Consider the following 22,140-nt stretch of genomic DNA (forward strand, 5'->3'; position numbering starts at 1 on the left):
AGTCAAGTACCATTAGTTTTGAGAAGAAGATAAACAACCAAATCACTTTATGTGTAGAAGATAATCATGAATGTTGGATTACTTAATTACAAAAGCACACTAAAGAAACAAACTTTACCTAAGGATATATCAGACTGAGTTAAACTTAACTAGCTCCTAAGTGTCTAAATATCCAAACATATTCAATGCATCAAAGAGAGCTTCCTCCAACTTATAGCCCTACTTATAGGGGAAAGAGATTTAGATCACAACAACTTACACCTATTTGGGGATCTAGTGTGCCTAGCCTCATGTTAACATGCATCAAGCCCTCCAACTCCAGCTCAACAAAGAGTCTTGCACCCTTAACCTCCTTAAGACAATGTTTCTAAAACTAACTTTAGGACATATTGTCCAAGTTGCCCCTTCTAAATATGATTATTAGACCTACGGTCATTTGTAGTTCAGATATTTAGGGATCAAGTTTGTTGTTGACTAACTAGGCCAAGACTGAGAGAGACCAAACCTTGCTTCTCAAGTACATCATTTGATGCAAACATATGATCACCAAGTCCATTACTCAAGAGGAGTTTAAAGCCTATCCTTTTTTCCTTGATGTCATCTTAATCTCCTTTCTACACTGAGTTCAAACCTTTACAAATTTGACCTTTGGGAAAGAGACGTATCCCTACCTAATTCTTTGTCCCTCTAAGGCCATAGCCTCAACTTTCCCATAGAACATACACAGGATTAGAAATCAAAGGCATCTTAACATCTCTAGAGGATGGACGTTTCCTTAGACATTTACCCCCATTTAAGTACTCTTAATACACGCTGGACCACCTCCTATCAACTAAACAAGAGTTAAAACAAACCATCAAAGAGGCCATCTTCACATTGTACATCTAAAATACTTTGATCTCACCCTCCAAGAACCTAACCTCAAGGACGACCTTCTATTTGGAGCACTTCTTGGAGTTGTAGGATGGCATTATTTTCCATCCTTACTCACACGAAGACATTGGATGCCCTCATCCTTAGGTTAATTTTAGGTGGGCTGCCACAAACTCTAAAAAGAGACTGACCATGATATTATGCAACCAAACAAGACTTTCCATATGTGGCACTCACAAAACCTAAGACGAAGATGCATCTCATTTTTAGGTGCACCTTGCACTATGTGACTGACATTTTTACTATTGCCTAAATTGAGATTCAAGGGGCTTGCTCTCCACTTTCTTCTAATATCACAAGTAGAAATTCTTTGTTCTCTCCATGAGATGAATACTCAAACATAGATATCACTTTATGCTTGCCATTCCACTACTTGAAACCACCATGAGGATCACCTCATACTTCAAATGTGCCCATCCAATAGAAGCAACATGCGATCAAAAAAGCACAAGGATACTTTAGATCACAAATTAGTGAAGCACAAGGCCTCTTCTCATCCTCCCCAAGAGTGGTTGATGAACACCTTCGAGACCTATGAGGAGTTGTCATGCCATACCATAGACCATGTATCGTCATATTAACAAATGGACCTATTACAAACATATCTAAGACATATCTAGAGTACGATATCTCACACTCGTTGAAACGCCCCTAGATTCAACCAAGCAGCCAAGATTCTACCCAAAATTTCTTCCATTGAACTCGGATGCTGGGAGGGAGAGGCTTCATCATTCCTCCACTCCCCCTAGGATTGTTTAGTTGGATCCTCTCAACCCTAGTCACTACCTGAAGGACATCATCCGCCTCTGCATTAGGTTTATAATGATTGATAATTCCAACAATGAGCAAATACCTCAGTGTCCTCTCCCAACACTACCTCACCCTCAACCATTAGGACCAACACGCTTTGGCATCCCCTTTCTTGCTTCGCATTGGGATCTCTAATCTCTAGCCTTTAAATTGTATCCTTGCACTTGTACTATCGTATCTTCCAGTTAGATTGATAGTAAATAGCATAGCTAGACATTTCATTTTGCTTATTTTCATTTTTTTACTTTCAAAATTATGATAGGAGATGCTTTCTCACTCACACACTCTATTCACATCGAGCATACCTTTTAGTCCCATTGACCTACTCTTGTGGTCATTTGTTGGACATTAATAAATATATCATATTGATATCTTTCTGAGAACTGCCCCAAGAGCACTGGGGCTCTTGACAAAATGTTGGGTCAATGATATACAAAGTGGAGACTAAAAATTGATTACCATTGAGCAAGTAGGTACCTTCAATTCACCCTTGCACTCATGCTACCTCCAAGTATCCAAAAGCATCTATTTTGATGAGAAAGAGATATGGTGCCAATGGACACTCTTTCTAGAAGGATCACTACAAGACAATCGGTATCAAAGCACACCATTAATACAAACACATTCAGAAGATAGCAAGAAGAGTGCTGAAAGCTACAGACAATCCACCACGTTGAAGATGAAATCACATTCAACTTTTCCCTTTATGAAACCCAAATGCACCTTGCAAACAATCCTAGCAAGCAACAATTGAATTTTCCTACCAAAGGCTTTATGGAAATGAGCTGTTATCCACACACCTAATCTCATTTAACACCTTTATGAATGAATTTGATGATCCTAGCACTAACCATGTGAATTGACAGTTGGTATTTCCTCATGAAAATTGTGTTATGGAAGGCTAAGAGTGTTGATTTAAAGTATAATATCTTGATTAGAGTTCTATAATTTAATATCTTTCAATTGTAACTAGTGATACACTTTGTTTCTATGTGGTTCACAAACCCTAGAGATCAATGACCGCTACGTCCACAAAATATTTGTACCAGGTAGATCAACCCAAAGGGATCACTTCCTATTGGCTCAACCACGAAGCCTAACCCTGAGAGTGTCGAGAGAATTGAACCCATGACCTCTCAATAGAAAAGGTGCTTTAATGACGGGGACTCGATCAATTGAGCTAACCCTCAGGGCTTGTAACCAGTGTTACACTTATCACAATAATATAGCCAAAATCCAAGGTGGCAATAATATCCCTAGTATTTATCACGCTAATTCTGTTTTTAAAATTATTGCAACAATATGGAAATTATCAGCCGTCTACATCATTATCACCTTACAAGCAAATTCTTGATCTTTTAACCCTTGTTTTGCAAAAGTGAGTTGGGGGATTGAGCGCAAAGGATACTGTGACCATTTTCCATCAAGCAAACAAAGGGAAATCCATTGTTTTCATTGCCATGATTCATCTCATGGGATACATTTACTTTTGTTTTGATCTGATTTTATTTTATCCTATCTGGACTCGAGACAAATATCATATTTCGGTATCAATGTCTGATATACCACTCGACATCTTATATATCAGATTTATTTTTATATTTAAGCAACAATCTGTTTGTTTGAAGTTGATGTTGCTTTAGAAGTTTAAGAAATTAAAATTAAAATATATATATATATATATATTACTTTTGTTTTTCTCAATTTCCTGATATTGCCAATATGTTATATTCTGAACCCCCAGCAATGAATTCCTGATAACGATAAATGTGACATCGGTTGTAACACCCTTCCTTTGTCTACTTGATGATTATTCCTTCATTAGGACTCTAGATCTGATTTTTTAATCTGTGGAGAGCAAGAAATAGGTGGTTGTAGTGTGTTTCTTTTCAATTTAATCAGCCCTATTCACTAGAGAAACAAGCTCATATGACCTTGCATCATAAACCCCATTAGCCCAATGATGATTAGGGACTAATCTCACCTTTCAACTATGAAATCAGGTTTAATTTCAAGAGTAAAGTTCATCTAGCTTAGTATCTTTGTTAGGCTTGCTCTATATGTGATAATTCTGGAATTTAGAGTAAAGTCTCCTGAAACCCCATTTTAAGTACCCTTCCTTCATTAAAGATTTAGTGTTTAGAGATTCCCACCTTGGGCTGGAAAGGAGTGGACCTAAGAGAGGGAGTTTTATTGAGGTGAAAATGGATGACCTCTATCAGTTGCCATTAGGTCTTCACCTTGTGAATTAAGGCTTTCGCACCTTTGGTGAGGATTTGAATGTTCACAGCCTCCAAATTGGAGGAGGTAAGATATGTTGTAATAGGCACCAAAGCACTGAGATACTAGTATGTAAGGAGGGAAACAAATAAAGCAAATGATATTTTTGTGAATGGAACTATGAATATAACAATCCTAGAAGGCAAACAATGGCCCCTGGAAAATGTAAAAATTTAAATAACTAAAGGGAAAAGAGTACAAAGCAATGGATCGAATAAGTGAAACACTACAATTAAGAATGAAATAGGAAAAATAAAATTAAAATTTGAAGCTAGGTAATAATACAGGAATAAATTCCCCTTGGGTTAGGTGGACTAGTTTACGTGGAGAGGTTTACTAGGGATGCCATCAACAAATGTTGGGAGGCATTCCTTCAGTTTCCCACAAGGTTTTCATTGGAGGAAAAAAAGAAGAAGAAGATAGGGGAACAAAGCTCCACAGCTAAAATTATGCCTCTGGTAAAAACAGGAGTACCAAGTTCTGGAAAATTTAAATAAGTTCAGTACACTACTTCAATCATATTCACACAACCAAAGAGAGAAAATATGATATGGATGTTATATGGCATGCAGCCAGATGGACTGCAACGACAGCGTGGACAGCATAATATATAGCATTGAAACTGGCAAAAAGGAATGATGAGAATTTTATATAAGGTCACTTCAAGATCATGAACCATTCATGAAGGGCATTAAAGGGAAAGACGTAGAAACAAATGGAATCATAATTTCAGAAAAAGCAAGGAACTCAGAGACAGAAGTGTACAGGAGGGGCACTAGAAGCACTAGGAAGCAGAGGAAAATGACAAGGAGAAGAGAGGATGGGAGGAAGTAGACCAAGCAACAAAACAAGGAAGCAGAGCTTTACAACAGCAAGCATGTTGGAAGAGCAAGGCACTTTTGAGTAGGGCCTTCCACAAAAGAGAGATAGTATTTGTACAGGTGGACAAAGAGGGAAACATTGGAGGGAGCATAGTGAACGAGGGTACAATTCTGATGGATGATGAGATTGATTGGGAGATTTACGGTTAGAGATCCATAACGGGAAGAAATATTTATCTTTTGGGAAGCTAATATAACAGACATACCCAGAAAACAGTTTAAGCCAAGGTATCACACTGTATAAAGATATGATTGACTTCTCACCATGAAGATTTTAAATTCCCTGCATACGAGCACACTCAATCAGGGACACTGCAGTATAAGAACTTGATTAAAGAAAATTGAAGAAAAATTTGATCGTTTCTCGAGACATTCTCAAATTTTAATACGAATAGTATACATGCAGCTCAAACTCCAAAAGGACGCAGGGATGCAAGCTTTATAAAAAGCAGTCAACCCCAGAAAGAGCTGGAGAAGCAGCTGCAGAAGCAGGAACAAAATTATTAACCACCCCGTCCCGACTCTTAAACACCAAGGCCATTGAGACAGGAAGTTCAAAATGGTTTTTATGTTCTTCCTTTAATTTTGTAACATCCGTTCTAGAAAGGGTTACAGAATTGATTTTAGAAAAAGTTGTATAAAGATGTTGATAGATGAGCTTCAACCTCTCGACAAGACAGCAGACTACTGAATAGTGTAGACATATTATCCCTAGTTCAAAGGTTCACAACCCTCGTAACACTTGCAAAACCAAAAATTTTGTAAATTTTCAATTTGTGAGAATTGAGTTATACTTTTTTTTTGCCCATTTGGAAGAAAAAAACATGAAAGATAATGTTTCCACCCTAAAAGAATGATCCAGTACTGCACTTTACAAATCATATTCGATACTGATTGTACTTGCAAGAGCTAGTGATCAGTGAATTATGAAAATGTTGGTGTTGTTGCAAAGCTTCTTGTGTATTGAAAATGAGATTCACAAAATTCAGATCGACAATATTGAACTTCACAATCATGGAGGTCATGACACAACCCATCCATGGCTTGACTGAGTTTATGAGTTTTATTGTGATTATGTCCACTATCAACTCCTCATATGTTGGTTGTTGAAACAGTAAGGCATAGCCCATGAATTTAATGTTTGGCCATAAATCATGTATACTGTGCGAAAATTATCTAGTAGATCGAGTCAAGCTTATGTCCATCTTTTGGAAATTGGAAATGTATGATAGCTTGGAAGGATTGATATGTGGTCATGAATATTGTAAATTTTAAACGTCTTTCTCAGCCACCAGGAAATTTCATTTTCCTAAGAAATAAAGTAAAAGTTAATTTTTAATAACAACAAATGAAATAAATTTAAAACAAATGATGTCCATACCTCTGCTATTTAGAATATATATCCATACACCTTACATGATATGGATAAAATGAACTGTGTGCATTCATCATTTAAACATCAATAAAAATGAACAAAGAAAAAAGCATAGCCCTATGTTTACTGACAAAAAAAGACAAACAAATATTTTATACCATATTCTGTACGATCTGGAAAACGTGAAACATCAGATATGTATGCTACTCTAGTATTTTTCCCAAATAGAAATCCAAGAGCCACATAGTCCTCTCCATGCATTACCTACAAACAATATGAAAAAAAAAAACAAATAACAATATGAATCACAAAAAGTGAACATATTCAATGCTACAGGATACACTAATATGGAAACAGGTGTACCAACCGGCAAAGGAGTGAATTGGAGGCCCGCCACATTGAAAGGGTTCTCGCAACTACTTTCTATTATTCTCCAGTCAAATTGAGCAACCCGACGTAATTCCTGCCCTTCTTTTAATTTCTTTTGTACTAAATAAGGAAATTTTACCATAACACTGTCCCATGAGATAAAAAAAACATGTCCATAATAAGAATTTGAAATGCCTTTCCCAAACTTGAAGAGCATTGAAATTGGAAACAAAATATATTATTGTCATAAATGACCAAATGTGATTATTGAGACAAAAAATCATATCAAGTACAATACATTAATTATACCACTTCTGTATATTTCCAAACATGTAAAATATTTATGCTACTCCAGGGCTTTTCCCCAAGAAACAATTAGAGAAGAATCCTCAAACCAACAGTGTTGTAAACAGCCCACTCTCATAATATCCAATGTGAATTATATAGAGTTTTTTTTTACTGAGAAATATCTAACATAAAGAGGACAGACAACTGAAATTCATATAGAGCAAATATATATATATATATATGGTTATACAACGATGTGTGGTTTTGGCATCTGTAAACCTCAAATTGACTTTTCAATGTTCACATAAAATTATGATTTTAAACAATATGTTTCTAATAAATAATTATTTTCATCTAAGTTTATAAGAAATTTTAACAATAATAAAATAATATATTACTTATAAACAATTCCAAAAATAACCAACAACCTCCTAAAAAAGTGCAATAACTTACTAAGTTTAACCTCCATTAAGTTCAATCCGCTGCATACATTCATGCATATGTCTTCCATCAAAGTGAACAGCTACATGATATGTTAGACTACCAATAGATTCCAAATACATTCAACTCAATAAAATGATTTTCATGCGATGGCCCAAAGATAAAAGCTTCACCAAATGGATAAGATCAAGATCAATTTGACACAAAGGCACCACTTGACCAAGTCATATCACATGCTTAGGCCACAGCTTCAAATTATAAGGCGGATGTACGGCACCCTTTCAAAATGTTAGTTTAATTTAAGGAAACGGCTCTATATGATGTCACCCCTCCAGTGATGGGTCCAAAGGTTGAGTTATACAAGGCAGCTATGACCCACAGCTTCAAAATAATACAAGACAGCTCCATTTACATGATACATGAGAAATATTAACCATATCAAACAAGCCACGTAAGAAAGGGGGCGGCCCCAATATGACATCAGCTTCATGCATACGGCTATCTTTTGTAATATTGAAGGGGACCCATCATTTTTTAATAACATAAGATATCGGTCATCTACACATAACTACAATGAGACACCATCGTTCATAACTTCATAAGGTAGGAATGCGGCTCAATCAAATGTACTTAAGTGTGAAATGTGAACATATGAGCCAACAGAAAGTCCACTTTTTAAGTAAGCAGAGGGCCCAATGTTGCATGGAGCGGGGACGAAATGGGTGCATTTTGTAGAAGCAAAGCATCGTTAGAAGTGTCATATACATATATATCCAGAATGCCAAATTAGTTGCAGAATATATGAAAACATGCATATTTGTATATAAATCAAGATAGAAATGGCATCCATAATATATTAATCATTAATTATTCGAGTATCAACCATCTAGAATCTAGATTCTATCAATTACAAACAAACATACAAATTTTTAAGTCATATAATAGAAAGTAGACCATTAACATATGGAATGAAATAGGTTATCTAGCAATTGTCAACAATAACATGACCAAATAGTTATGTTTACAAAATAGGCCATCTACACACCAAAATATGAAGACCAAAAGGTCCAAAACAATAAATTGAGCTAGTTGCTAAACACCTCTCTACAGAAGAAGTGTTCACCAATTGTGAAAGCACCCATGTTGCCAAATGTTGTAGCTGTGGAGTAGCACCGCCATGCATGTTCCACCACTCCTTGACAAACAATGTTCCACCATCACTTATATTGGGATCCTCATCACTAGTATCATCCTTCATTCTTCTCCTCTTGTCTAGCCTTTGTCTCTACCTCGATTCTCTAGGGACATCAATCAACATTGCCCAAATTTGATCAAACTGCCTAATCCAAGCCTTAAAATATGGTATAGAAAATGATGATTTTGGTTTGAGTGAAGGGCACATTTTTGCTAAGGCCGTGACAAAGGAGTTCAACAATCAAAACCACCAACACTGGGGCACATATACGGCTTGGTGCTCTTGATTAAATGCCAATGATGTGGCCTCATACATGATAGAATCGAATGAAATGTTGCAATCCATTGAACTGAAATCCTAAAAACTGTTAAGTCTGCTGGAATTCAAGTGGGATCTAAAATTTTACTTTCTCCATATGAAATTCAATGAGGTTGGAGTCACTCTCAAACATACCGAGTCAATTAATGGTAATGCTAAAAATTTAAGTAAAAGGACGAAAATGAAGGATAAAGGAGAATGTCACTTTTAACATTACCATTAGGGAGCATCTAAGGAACATCCGAAGAGCACATAAGTAGCATCAAGGAAGCATGACAAGAGCGCAAATTAGCACATGGGAGAACTGTTCAGCACGTGGCAATTCTGAATTTAAAGGAACCATGCAAATTGAGCCTAAAGCGCAATTCCATTTTTTGGAAGTGTGGTTTGTTTTTTGGAAGCACAGTTCCTAGGACGCTTCGGCCACAGTTCCACACGATGCATAGTTCCGAGGCCCAGTGCATTGGGGGGTGGTTAACAGTTCCTGCAACACTGAAACAACCCGCATAATAATTGATATTTCTATGTTTAGAGGACGGCTCCATGTGTGACAACCCCATCCAATAAACAACAAATCAAAGTGTAAACCTGTCTCCATATAATAAGGGAAGCTCCATCAGTTGACTTGAGGACCCACGACTTGAATAGCCCCTTCAATTATTTAACATGAAAACCCTCATCAAATAATAATATAATTATATGTATTTCCACAACATACATGCCCATTTATGCACATGGGAAAATATATTGTGAACTTTACATGAATGAAAGGGGCTCTAACACTTAAATTTTCCTTGATCATAGTCTTATTCCAATGGAAATATATGGTGAACTTTACATGAACGAAAGGGGCTCCTAAATATTCATTTTGTTTTCCATCATCATAGTCTTATTTCAACAAATATGGTTTGAGATGTTAAAAAGGTGTGGCCTTCATTAAAATAAAATATCTAGTTCCAACAAGGAGAATACTTCATAAAGGTTTGTATCATGAAAATAGAGGTGGCTTCTTTTAGTAACCTCCACCATGAGCCAAAAATCATATGTGAGTGTTTGGATGAAAAACATAATCACAAGCAACTCATCAATGATATATCACAGTAGCTCACAATTATTGATCAATGCATCAAGTGAAATGACCAACTTACAATCCCAAAGCTCCATCAACCAAAGATATGTAACCATGAAGTAAGAACCAAGCGCCAAGATGATGCACTGCATAAGCCACTTCTCATCCTCATGACCCTTCGGGGGCTAGAACTATCATATATGAAACAAGATGTAACATCCTCTAGTCAAAATGAACAAGTATACTCATGCAACAACATGATGAAATAACAAGAGGGATCATCAATCTACTCAACCAAGAAAAACATCACTCCAAAAAATCGAAGGTTCATACCCCCAATCCATCATAAACTCCATGGGTATTGTTACCCACCCACATGTATGGTAACCCCAAGAGAATTTTTTTCTCCTATGATGCAACTAGCCAACCAACATCCCTAACATGATCCACAGATAGCCAACCCCAAATGTCTCTCATTCACTCTCCATTTAATGCATGTGATACCCTAAGTTTGAGAATTAACAGAATTTAACGAAATTTAAGTTCAATTCCAGACAGTGAAATTCTAAAGAAGAATTTTATCAATTCATTAATGAGTACTTACCTGGAACTCTTGTTTGAAGGTCTTTCTGGCCCGTTGTGGCTTCCAATCTTGTTACCAAATTGCCCTTTTCCTCCAAGACCTAACTATTAGCCAATTGCGTCTGTCAGGAGTCAACCCGGGTCTATTCCAGACAGTGAAATTTTAAAGAAGAATTTACCAATTCATTAATGAGTACTTACCTGGAACTTTTGTTTAGAGGTGTTTCTGGCCTATTGTGGGTCCCGATCCCGTTACCAAGCTTCCCTTTTCCTCCCAACCTATCTGGGGTCTACCTATACGATCCCCAAATCTAGAAGACTTCAAATGGAGATCTTTTGCCCCCCATGCCCAAAACTCCAAGAAAAATCAATGCTCAAGGCTCAATCTTCCTCTCTGACTGAGACTCTATCTGTAATTCCTCCTTCGTTTGTTTAACTAGAAAATCAAAACTCCTCTACTTTTATGTCATATTTCCTCTCCTTATATCCGCAAATCCACCATCTTCCCCCTCCTTCCACCATCTCAGTGTCCATCGCCCATCTATTTTCTCTACACCTGTCCTGTTATGTGGAGCCAAAATGATCTTTGGAGGCGGTTACACCCTTCATTTAAATAACACTATTCGATTAAATTAAATTGAATTGATTTATGTCACCTTTAAGAGATAGGTTGGTTGACTAGTTTAGTCCATACATTTTATTTAAGAACTTATTCAACGTTTTTGTCATATGCCTTTTGATTATATTATTTAGTTCTTTTTGTTGATATACTTTTATATATTATTTTTCTTTTAGTATAAAATAAAATGTATAATTCTTTCAATTAATATAAAATTGTTATATATTTTAATTTCACTTTTATCTTATACAATCCTGTGTGTGTATATATATTTTAATAGTAGTTTAATTGGTTTCATATTATAGGGGGTGGTATAACAAGTATCCCATTCTACATATTCATTATATTCTAGTGAGTTAGGTATTTACTAAGTACTTCAATAATTAATTCATTACTTTGTACTTTGACATTTTCCAATATCAGCTAGTATGTATACTAATGATACATGCATATGTAGTTATCATATGCATGTCTCGTATGCATGTTAATACTCCTACGTTCCCTGTAACTTGATGGATCATTACAATGCATCCATTCATCTATCTTACTCACCCATTGGAGGTGGGCCATTTATGAGGTACATAAACCATTTTTGTATTCAAGTGCTTTTGTTTAATGTTTAAGTGAAATCTAGTATCGATCACAAGTTGAGTTGAATGATAGACTGCTAATGATTGTATACTTGTTCCCTTACTTCGCCTCGGTGGTTATTACTTGCCCCTAGTGTAATGTCCCCAATTAAATTAATTTTGCTAAGAAGAATTCCCATTTTTGCAATTTGGGTGTTGGAAAATATTTTGGCATGTAAACTTAGGAAAAGTGGGTGGAGGGAGTCCCCACTTAATTTTTTGAGAGATGGAGGCCACCAACATTAGAGAAAAGGAAAAATTAAATTAGTAGTGGGATGTAGGGCCACCCAAAGGGGGAATTCAAACCCCTTAGGAAAATCAGGCTAGGGAGAAGGATGTCCAGACTCCAATTGGTGGAGCCCACAAGGAGAGAAAGGGGGAAACAAAGATAAATAGAAGGAAGAGGTATCACTTTGGAGGCTTTTTTGACAAATTGATTTTCTGAATTAGAGTACTCTTGAGCTGCTTAGCCAAGACTACTAGTGTTGCTTAGCACAAGGAGATTACTGGGCCGAGATTTCAACTCTCTCTTCAGTGGACTTAGAGTGCCATCCTAGGACAGAATTTCAGAGCTTATTGGAGAGGATATCGTTGGAGTTGTGGGTCATTTCCAGCGATAATTCATCCAATTTGAACCTCCAGGAGGACGCAATGCTAGAATTTGTTCTGCTTGGTTATGGGGTCTACAAGGGGAATTTCAACAGGAGAAATTAGGAGAAAATTCCTTGACATTGGACCAAACTTCGTGGGGAGTTTCAGGGTTAGAGATTGCTGCTCTAGTGAGAACCAATTCTAGCATTTCTAGGGCCTGCGTAGTCTTTTCTTGGGCAGAAATTCGTGGGGTTGTTTGCTAGCTGGGTTGTGCAAGGATTGAGGAGGAATTCACTCTCATCTTCCGAGAGAATTTTGCAGGGAGCTCTACAGCCTTTTGAGGGAGGAATCGAGACCAAAATTGCAGCAGTGGCTTGAGGGGGACGCAGAACCAGCAAAGGAGGGCGTAGCACAAAATTGGGTAATTCTGAGAGGTCGAAATCAGCCCAAAACATTTCTAGGTTTTGATAGCCCAGCATCAAGGATCTTGCTCCTAATTTTACAGAATTTTTGGAGGGATTTTGGTGCCCCAAACAGCAGTTGTAGAAATTTCTGGGTTGAACGCATAGCTTGGAGGAGCCATTTTGAGTGGAGTAGCTCAGACAATTTCACCTGGGTATTTGCTTGCTTGCTGTAGCAAGCCCAGGTGCACACCTTCCACCCCCAGTTGTACTCATTTCCATATTCATCAATAAAATATTAAAATGGCTCAAAATTGATATTATTGCCCAATGGAGTTCCAAATTTTATTTGCAAGTGTTGTGTCCAAATTTTACTTTATTAATTGTGTTGTAGATAGTGCATGTTTTGGTATTTCACTATAAATTTCAATTTGGGACATTACCTAGTCTAGTATGACCTTCCATAGTGTCTTTCTTTCACTTACTTCGAAAGGGCACAAATAGGAGGTGTTGACCACTCTGTGTCAACGACCCCATAGCAGTACACCCCTTTTTTCGCAAAAGGGATCTATCATGTTCGAGTGTTCACATCATTCATATTTCATCATCAGTCGGCAATTTGTTAAAGATGTAAACCCATTCTACATGGTTATAATGTAAATGATCTTAGTAAGACCATCATGTATGTAACAATCTAGGTAAGCATAGTATTTTGATGATGATTTCTACCTTAAGAGGTTTTTTGTCTCACTGATTCATTTGTGTCTCTAGACACAAATGATCGGCAGAGGTTTTCCCTCCAACCTCACTCCAAAGCTAGGGTAGATTTTGTCGTCAAGATATTAAGTGAGTCCTAGTGTTTTTTATCGAGTCCTTGTAAAAGTAATTTTGGGAATAATCCTAACTAATTGGCCAGATTATTTTAGTACAGATCACTTGGTCTACTAGATCATATTTTGTGTCGCAAAAAGGGTAAATGTTAAGAGTCTATAGTGGACGGGTGTTCGCCATTCATGTATTAAATTGTAAAACCTTCATGAAAAAAAATATTAGTGCATAGCCCCACATAATTAGACACCATGGATAAATATTAGAGGGTTGGAAAAATTATTGATCCCCTCATAAGTCAATTAATTAAATTTTCTGGCAAAATTAAATTAAATCCTAAGCCAGAAATTTAATTAATTGTGTCCTAGGTAAAATTAAATTCTCCAATGGTGAAATTCGTGAGTTTTAAAGAAGTTAATTTTTGGAAGTCCCCGGCCAAGGGAATATTGAAAAAATCAATAAATTTTGGACCCTTGGGCCTTGGTGGTTAAGTCAAAGTCAATTTTTTTAGGAAATTAACTCAAAATAATTAATTTTGAGTTAATTAAAAATCAATTAAATGAAAAATTCGATTTTTCTTAAAAAATTAAATAATTTCGACAATGATGATTAAAGATTAATTAAATCTTTATGAACAGTCAAGATTAATTTGACAGGGATCGAGCCAACTAGCCATTAGAAATTTTACCTATAAATTAGAGGTCGATGTCAGTCTATCTTTTGATCCGATCTTTGAATCGTGTACTAAGCTCTCTTGTATACTTTTTTGAAATTAATGCAAATGTCTTTGGGGTTTGAACGTGCGGTGATGTTCCTCTTCATGAATTTATGGTAACATTGTTTTAATACCTACTTAATATTATGTGAAAGCTATCAATCAATAGCTCTCTTACAATAATCTAAATACATGTATCCTATTTAGTTTGTTGGATCTAGGGTAACATTTTTAATTTTGATCAAAGTAGCAGATATTCTATTTCTTCAAAATTTCATTGTTGTTCTATTTCTCTACTTGATTTGATGGTTGATCTAGTGTCTGCAGGAGATCTCTCAGGTTTTCGTTGAGTGTTTGGGGATAGTCCTCGATTGGACCAGCCAACTCTCAGCATATATTTTCTTAAGAGCCTACCTCATATAAGCTCCAGGATTTACCTAATGATAAATTATTGTTTTGCAGGGTGTTTTTGAGCTAGTACCTCTCTAAAATTTCAAATTTTTTTAAATATTTTGTGGAAAATTTGATAAATCTGACTAGTAGGAGCCTTAGATTATCGAATCTGGGAGCAAAGTTGAACTCATACACCTCATATCTGATAGATCTACAAATTGTTTAGATATGAAATTTTTCTAACTTGGGTTTCTAGGGTTTTATTTATTTTTATATATCTGGGTTTTGGGTATTTTTTGTTTTCGTTTTTGCAGGTGCAAATCTAAAAGAGAAGTTTAATTTGAAACCAGATCTAGAACCTGGAGGGTAAGATTTGGCCTCAATACCATTTTGCAGGGACATTATTCAAAATTATTTTCAGTCTGAGGGTTTCAAATTAAGATATGAGATCAAACTTTAAAGCTGAAATATGTTAGCTTAAAATTTAAAATTCTGGGAATTTTTTTTTTATTATTTTATAAATTTTTAGGATTCATGGGCTACCATTTTTTGCTGCGTTTTTCTCCTCTCTATGGAAAAATTTGATTTTCTTTCCTCCTTCTGCTGCTGCATTTTTTGTTTACCCTTTGCCCTCATTTTTTCTACTGCCTCTTCCCTGCGTTTTTTTTCTTTCTTTACCTCTTTGCGATTTTCTTTTCCTCAGATCGCAGCTCCCTTTTATTCGCGGCTCTCTCTTACTCTGCGTTTTTTCTCAGCTCCTTTCCCTAACCTACAGCTTCAGCTCCCAGCACGTCCCTTTCTCCCTCGTCCTTCTCTGTCCGCTGCCCTCTGGTCGTTTTCCTCTAACTCTTCAGCCCTAATCCTCTTGTTGTGTTTTTTCTTTCTCTTCCCCACGGCTCCTCAGCCTACCATCTTTCCTTCATGTCCATCCTTCATTGCCCTCTGCAGACGCTGCCCGAGTTCCCTTTCCTTCACAACCTGCTTCATCGCTCTTCCTTCACACGTGATCCTTTCCTCTCTGCGTCAATCCAGCATCCTTCCTCGCCCTCTCCTCCTTCGACCTACAAAACCCCTATCTGCGTACCCTTCTTCTCGCAAACCTGTGCCTCGACCTACTGCTCCTCTTCCTCGACCTCCCTTCGCTGTCGCCATCGACCTGCATACTAACTTCCCTTACGATTTCTATTTTTCTTTAACATTATTCTTTTATGTTAATTTTTGGTTAGGGTTAAAGTCTAACACAAAAAAAAGATCGATTTTTTTTGTGGGTTTGCTTTTCATTTTTTATTTTTTTTTTAATTTGTTTAAATCAAAATGTTTTTTTTTAAGTTTTGATTTTAAATTTTTAGGTGTGGTTTTATTTTTTGAAAGTTCGATTTTTTTTTGTTTTTTAATTTTTTAATTTTTTTTAATTTTTGACTACTGATTTTTTTGGGCGTGGATTTATTTATTTGTTTATTTATTTTTAATTTCGAGTTAAAATTTTTATGCGGCCTTTGGCGCATTAAAAATTAAATTAAATGTTTTGCCACATTAAAATTTTTGTTCATAAGACTTAACACATAAAATTTGCCGAAGGAATAATAAAATTTTTAATCTAAAGTTCCTTTTTGGGTTTTTGTGTTAAGGTTTGGGGATTTTTTTTTTTAAATCTTAAAAGCGGAATATTTTGAGGGGTTGATTTTTTTTTAATTTCTCTATAGTCAAAACATATTTAAATTTTTTTTTAAATCATCTCTAAAGTTTGACTATAGGAAAGCAATGAATTTTTCTGGATTTGGGCTAAGTTGCATGAAACGCCGAAACGTTTCGAAGTTTCCGAAACGGGTACGTTTAGAAACGTCACCTCCCAAAAATGGAAACGTCGGTCGAAACGTCATATATGTATATCTAAAAATATATATATAAAGAAATAAGTGAATAACACATTATCTTGCCAAAAAAAGGGAATAAGACCCATATATGACCATTTAAAAGGAAAAAGAAGTCTATATTAACTCTAATATATGATTACATGATGGTTGTATTTCGGCCAAGTTTTGGAGTTTTGGGTACGGGTACGACCCGAAACGCCGGGTTCTTTGAAGTTTCGTGCAACATAGGATTTGGGTCATTTAAAAAAAATCATTTTAATCCTGGAATTGTTTGAAGTATTTAGCATTTCAATTTCATGGTTCTACATGGTAATAAATTTTCGAAATTTAATTGCTTAAGTATTTTGCATGCTAAGGTTTTGGGCATTTTCTTATGCTTGACATCTATTGAGATTGCTCGTCGTTAAAGTAATTCTAAGTGTGGTTTAATTACTTGATTTATTGAATATTTATTGCCTATTAAACTTTTGAGAATTCTTCAAGTAATTTTTAAGTACTCTTTCATGGGACGGTGGTAAATTGCATATCTTTCGTTTCTTAAACTGAGTATTTTTGAGCATCTATTGGCATTGATATTAAATTGTCAAGAAGCTTTTGTTCTCTTTGAGCTATAATTGTATTAAAAAGATTTGAAGTAGGTTTGTGATTTCACTGGCCATTACATTGTGATATTTCAAGCATATTGTTGAGAAATTTATCTTACAGTGTAGTAAAGTGAATATCCATTTTGGATGATTAAAGGTTTTGGCTCATAACTTTGCTCCACCCGGCCCCTGTCATTCTACTACTGTCGTTAAGGGCTCCCATAGCCAGATATGATCCAAGAGTTTGGGCACCTCAAGGATCCTGCCCCTAGTATGTAGTCCTCCTGACTGCAATTCGATGTCTCCCCACCTCTTCTCTAGAGGTGCATGAGCACTCGTGGCACAGTCGTCATCAGTCTCAACCTCTTTTTCCGCCTTAGTTGAAGCTGCAGTAGAATCGGAAGCCTCTCCCTTGTTTTTCTTCCTGGGATACTGGGATGCATAATGTCCCAACGCCCCACAATGGAAGCACTTCACCTTGGAGATGTCCTTCTTCTTCCTTTTCCCCTGTTGTCCCGCAGATGCTAGAGCCGCATCCTCCTCCTCTTTCTTGATTCGACCTCCCTTGCCACTACTCCCCGCCTTGGTCATCTACCTGATCTCTTCTTGGCGAAGAGTTGCCCACATCTCCTCCCATCCTGGAAGAGTGGCCCTGCCCAAAATACTTTGGACAAATGTCTCCCACTCCTCGGAAACTACATTCAAGGCAATCCTAACCATAGATTCTGGATCCAGTGTAGACCCCACGGAAGTAAGTTGGTCACAAATCTCCTGCAACCTGAGAAGGAATGGATCTATGTGCTCTCCCTTCTGCATGTGATGCTACCGCAGCTGGTTTTCCAATAGCATCTTCCGCTGCACAAAAGTGCCCTGATATAAGGTCTTCAGGGTATCCCACATCTCCTTTGTTGTGTTCTTTTTAACAATATGTGGTATGACATGATCTTTGACCCCATCTAGGATCATGCATTTCGCCCTCGCCATTGCATCCTCATACTTCTCATTCTTAGTTGGGTCAACTAGGATAGCCATGGTTCTCAAGGCAAAGTCCTTGATGCGATGTCGATCCAGGACTGCCAAGATCCTGGCCTTCCAGATGACAAAGTTGGAAGCCCCATCCAACCTGTCCTGATCCCTCAGTCCGTTCACTGCCATTTCAGCTCCTCTTTTGGACTCCCTCTGAGTTTCGACTTCCCTCCTGGAAATCTCCCTCTAAGTCCTGATTTCCCTCCTGGAAATCCTCTGGCCAACTGTCGAACCGCTCCTCTCCAATCCTCCTTGCAACTACAACTCGGATCTGGATTTCTTGGCTAGAAATTTGTCAAGGTAGCGACTCCCTCTACCTTGGTTATGTCTCCTTAGGTACTGTTCTGCACTGACAGAAACAGCACCCCACCAGTTTCTCAATCACAACCTGCCCACAGCTCCCCAAGCCCCAACAACAAAAGAAACTGAGCCTTTCAGGCTTTGCGCAATCCCGGTAACGGCAAAATCTGTTCCTCCTGGCCACAAAGTCTATCCTTCCTGGCTGAGAAAGATGATCAGGCACTGCGTGGGTCTGATCTGCCCCTCTCTGCCTCTGCGTTGACCCTCTTCCTGGCTCGAAATGATGAAGTAAGCACTCTGCGTTACTTCTTTTCTGCTGCTTCTATTCTGAAACAACGCTGTCTCTCGAGGTTGTTGATTTGGTGTAGCATCAGATGTGCCTTAGCAATGAAAATTGGTGGAGAGGCTAAAACACACAAGATCTCCAAGACCCAAAAACGGTTTGCGTAGATACTAACCAGTTTGGGAGATATTAAAATAATTAATATTTTTAATGGAGTTCCTAAGTCTAAACTTAGGAAAAATAAAGCATTAATGGGTATTAATATAAAACTGGGTTAGAAAGTTCCAAAAGTCATGGATCAAGCCAAATCTAATCTTAGTTGTTGATTAGAGATTTAATCTCGGCCGTTGATGGACCAACGAGAAAAGTATAAGAGGAGGCTTGAGGGTCAGTTGAAAACATATCAAAGCGATCAACCATTCTATTCTCTAGAGCGGAGTTTGCTAAGAGAGATAGAATCAGTGATCAACAACGAGGGTGTAACAACCTATCTATAAATATAGAGAACACAAGAATAATTGTAGGCATACGACGCATCCATATGATAGCTACATATGCATCTGTCACATACACTGCACTAATATTTATATACTAAATTAACTATAAGTATTAAATATCATGACACTTCTTCAAATAGAAGTTCTACTCACCCATCAACACCCATATTGCTTAATGTATCATGATTAATGGGTAAATACTAAATTTAAAATGTATAACGTAAACATAACTATAGAAGATAGATGTTAAAATTAAGCTAAATCCTAAAAGATGGCTATATAATTATATATTTTAGATTATTAATAAAATTATATTAATAAATTAATAAAATGATTAAAAATATATATAATTAATTAATTAAAGGAAGGGTACTTAGAATAACCTTAGGATCTTTATATTAAAAAAAAGTATTTTTATTAAATCATAAAAGAAACATATTAATTACGTGACATGGAAGGGTGTCACGAGGAGGCAAAGCGGTGGGCTGCTGGTGGGAGGGCGGCCACCGCCAAGAAACGAGATATAAACCACAGAGAAGAGTTTTGAAGGGAATCCGGGGGGAGGAAGAAGAAAGAAGGAAGGAAGGGGAGACTGAAGAAGGGAGGATATCCATAAACTGGAGTTACCGAGCGCGGATTGTTCTGAGGTTTCTGGGCACGGGGGAACAATCTGCTTCAACTGAGAAGCTTACTGGACTGAGTAGCGAGGTTCTGCTCAGTTTGGCTGGGTGGTTTCGGTCTTTTGGTAACCGAAGCAGAGTAGCTTGAGGCATCATCAACCGCAAGAATACAGGTAGGTACTCTCATCAATTCTGTTAGTTAATTTGTAAAATTTCAGGAAATTTATCACAGGCTCATGATGAAAAACCCTTTACTGTATTTACAATGGCTTTACGGTCTTTACGGTCTTTACAGAGGGGCAGTGAATACATAGCAGAGAGGCAAAGTTGGTACCAGAGAGACAACGCAGAGCTGGGAGAGGTTGACGCAGAGGCAGCTGGGGGCTACGCAGAGGCATCCAGGAGCTGTGCAATGCCAAGAGAGGACAGCATGTGTGACGCAGAGGGTCTAACGGATCACGCAAAGGCTCCAGAAGCTAATGCAGAGGCTAGCAAAGCTGACGCAGAGCCAAGAGGCAACGCTAGGAGGATTTCGTGGGGCAGACTAGGAGCTGGTGAGCCGGGTAGGGTGACGCAGTCCCTATCAGAGTGATGCAGAGTAGTGGGAGCTGCAATTGTTGCTATGGGATTGTTCATCCGGTGATTATTCAGCCAGAGTATTTGTCTCCGAGGAGAGGTACTACTGCCGAGGGCATTCTCTGTTGGGTGAGCCATTTCTGGCACCTTGGTTGTATTCTGAAAACTGCATAATAATAAAACCCTCTAAATAGCTGCACTGGTTTTCCCGCATTGGGTTTTTCCGGGGACATTGGTCCAAAAATAACGGTGTCACTTGTGTGCTTGTTTTCTTTCAGTTGATGATCTGTAGATGTTGATACTGTACTTGTGTTTATTTTCAGTATTTACATGGTAAATAACTTGTTAAGTAATTAAACAAGTAGGAAGAAATAAACCAAATAGTACAGGAAGAATTTCTAACGGGTTAAACTTAGAAATTCCAACATGGTATTAGAGGGTGGTTGCAGATCACAGGATAACTGAAGGCATCAACTAGCAGAGTAGTAGTAGCAGATTCAGTTGTCCCAAGTGACAGAGTTGATCCGTGCAGAAGGCGACAGAGGAAGGAGTGACATAGAGAGACTGCGTCATCATTCTGGGCCAGAGAAAGGCAGCGCAGAGGCTAAGGGAGGCAGAATCAGGCTCACGCAAAGCCACGCAGAGGCCAAGAGGGCTGACGCAATTGGCTAGGGGAGCTGATTTGTCGATGCCAGGATTGCGCAAAGCCAAGTGACTCAATCCTTCAGTTGTTGGGGTATAGGAGGTTGCGGGTAATTTGCAGAGCAAAGCTGGTGGGGTATTGTGGTCAGAACAGTACCTAACATGGCAAGACCAAGGAAGAGGGATTTCCAGGAGAGAAATCGAGACTCAGAGGGAGTCAAACCGAGAACTTCCAGACGAGAAGTTGAGAGACACAGTAGGAGTCGAACAGAGGACTTCCAGGAGGGAAGTAGAGAGACTCAGAGGAGTCAGAAGAAGAGCAGCATAATGGTCGTGAATGGGTTGAGAGATAAGGATAGGTTGGACGGAGCATCCAACTTCGTAGTCTAGAAGGCAAGGATCTTGTCCATTCTAGACAGACATCACATCAAGGACTTCGCCTTGAAAACAATAGCGATCCCAGTTGACCCAACTGAAAATGAGAAGTACAAGGAGGCAATGGCCAGGGAAAAGTGCATCATCCTTGATGGGGTCAAGGATCATGTGGCGCCGCATATTGCCGAAAAGGACACGACAAATGAGATATGGGATGCCCTAAAGAAATTGTACCAGCATACTTCCATGGAGAGGAAGATGTTACTTGAAAATCAACTACAGTCACACCATATGCAGAAGGGAGAGCAGATAGATGTCTTCCTCGGTCGATTGAAGGAGGACCGTGACCAACTAACTTCCATAGGGGCCACGTCAAATCAGCAATTGATGGTGAGGACCGCATTGAACGCAGTCTCAGAGGACTGGGAGGTATTTGTCCAGAGCATACTGGGCAGGTCGAGCCTTCTAGATTGGGAGGAACTGTGGGCGGCTCTTCGTCAAGAAGAGATCAAACAGGTGACCAAGGTGGGGAGTAGCGGAAAAGGGGTCAGAATCAAGAAGGAGGAAGAAGAGGATGCGGCTCTAGCATCTGCGGGAAAGCAGGAGAAAAGAAAGAAGAAGGACCTCTCCAAGGTCAAATGCTTCC

At 38.0% G+C, this 22,140-nt stretch overlaps 1 protein-coding gene across 2 annotated transcripts in view; it reads right to left on the reverse strand.

Moving 5' to 3' along the window:
* The window catches only part of LOC149225503 (putative hydrolase C777.06c), a 167,972-nt gene that overhangs the window by 67,295 nt on the left and 78,537 nt on the right, over positions 1–22,140 (reverse strand). For both annotated transcript variants that reach the window (XM_089377108.1, XM_089377109.1), the window contains exons 5-6: positions 6,647–6,794; positions 6,438–6,543 (exon numbers count right to left, since the gene is read on the reverse strand). In XM_089377108.1, coding sequence (XP_089233234.1) covers positions 6,438–6,543; positions 6,647–6,794 — 254 coding nt within the window. The remainder of the gene's footprint in view (positions 1–6,437; positions 6,544–6,646; positions 6,795–22,140) is intronic.

Source organism: Pinus tabuliformis, chromosome J, assembly GCF_031772625.1.
Source record: "Pinus tabuliformis cultivar Carrire ecotype Pingquan chromosome J, CPIR1, whole genome shotgun sequence".
NCBI lineage: Eukaryota > Viridiplantae > Streptophyta > Pinopsida > Pinales > Pinaceae > Pinus > Pinus tabuliformis.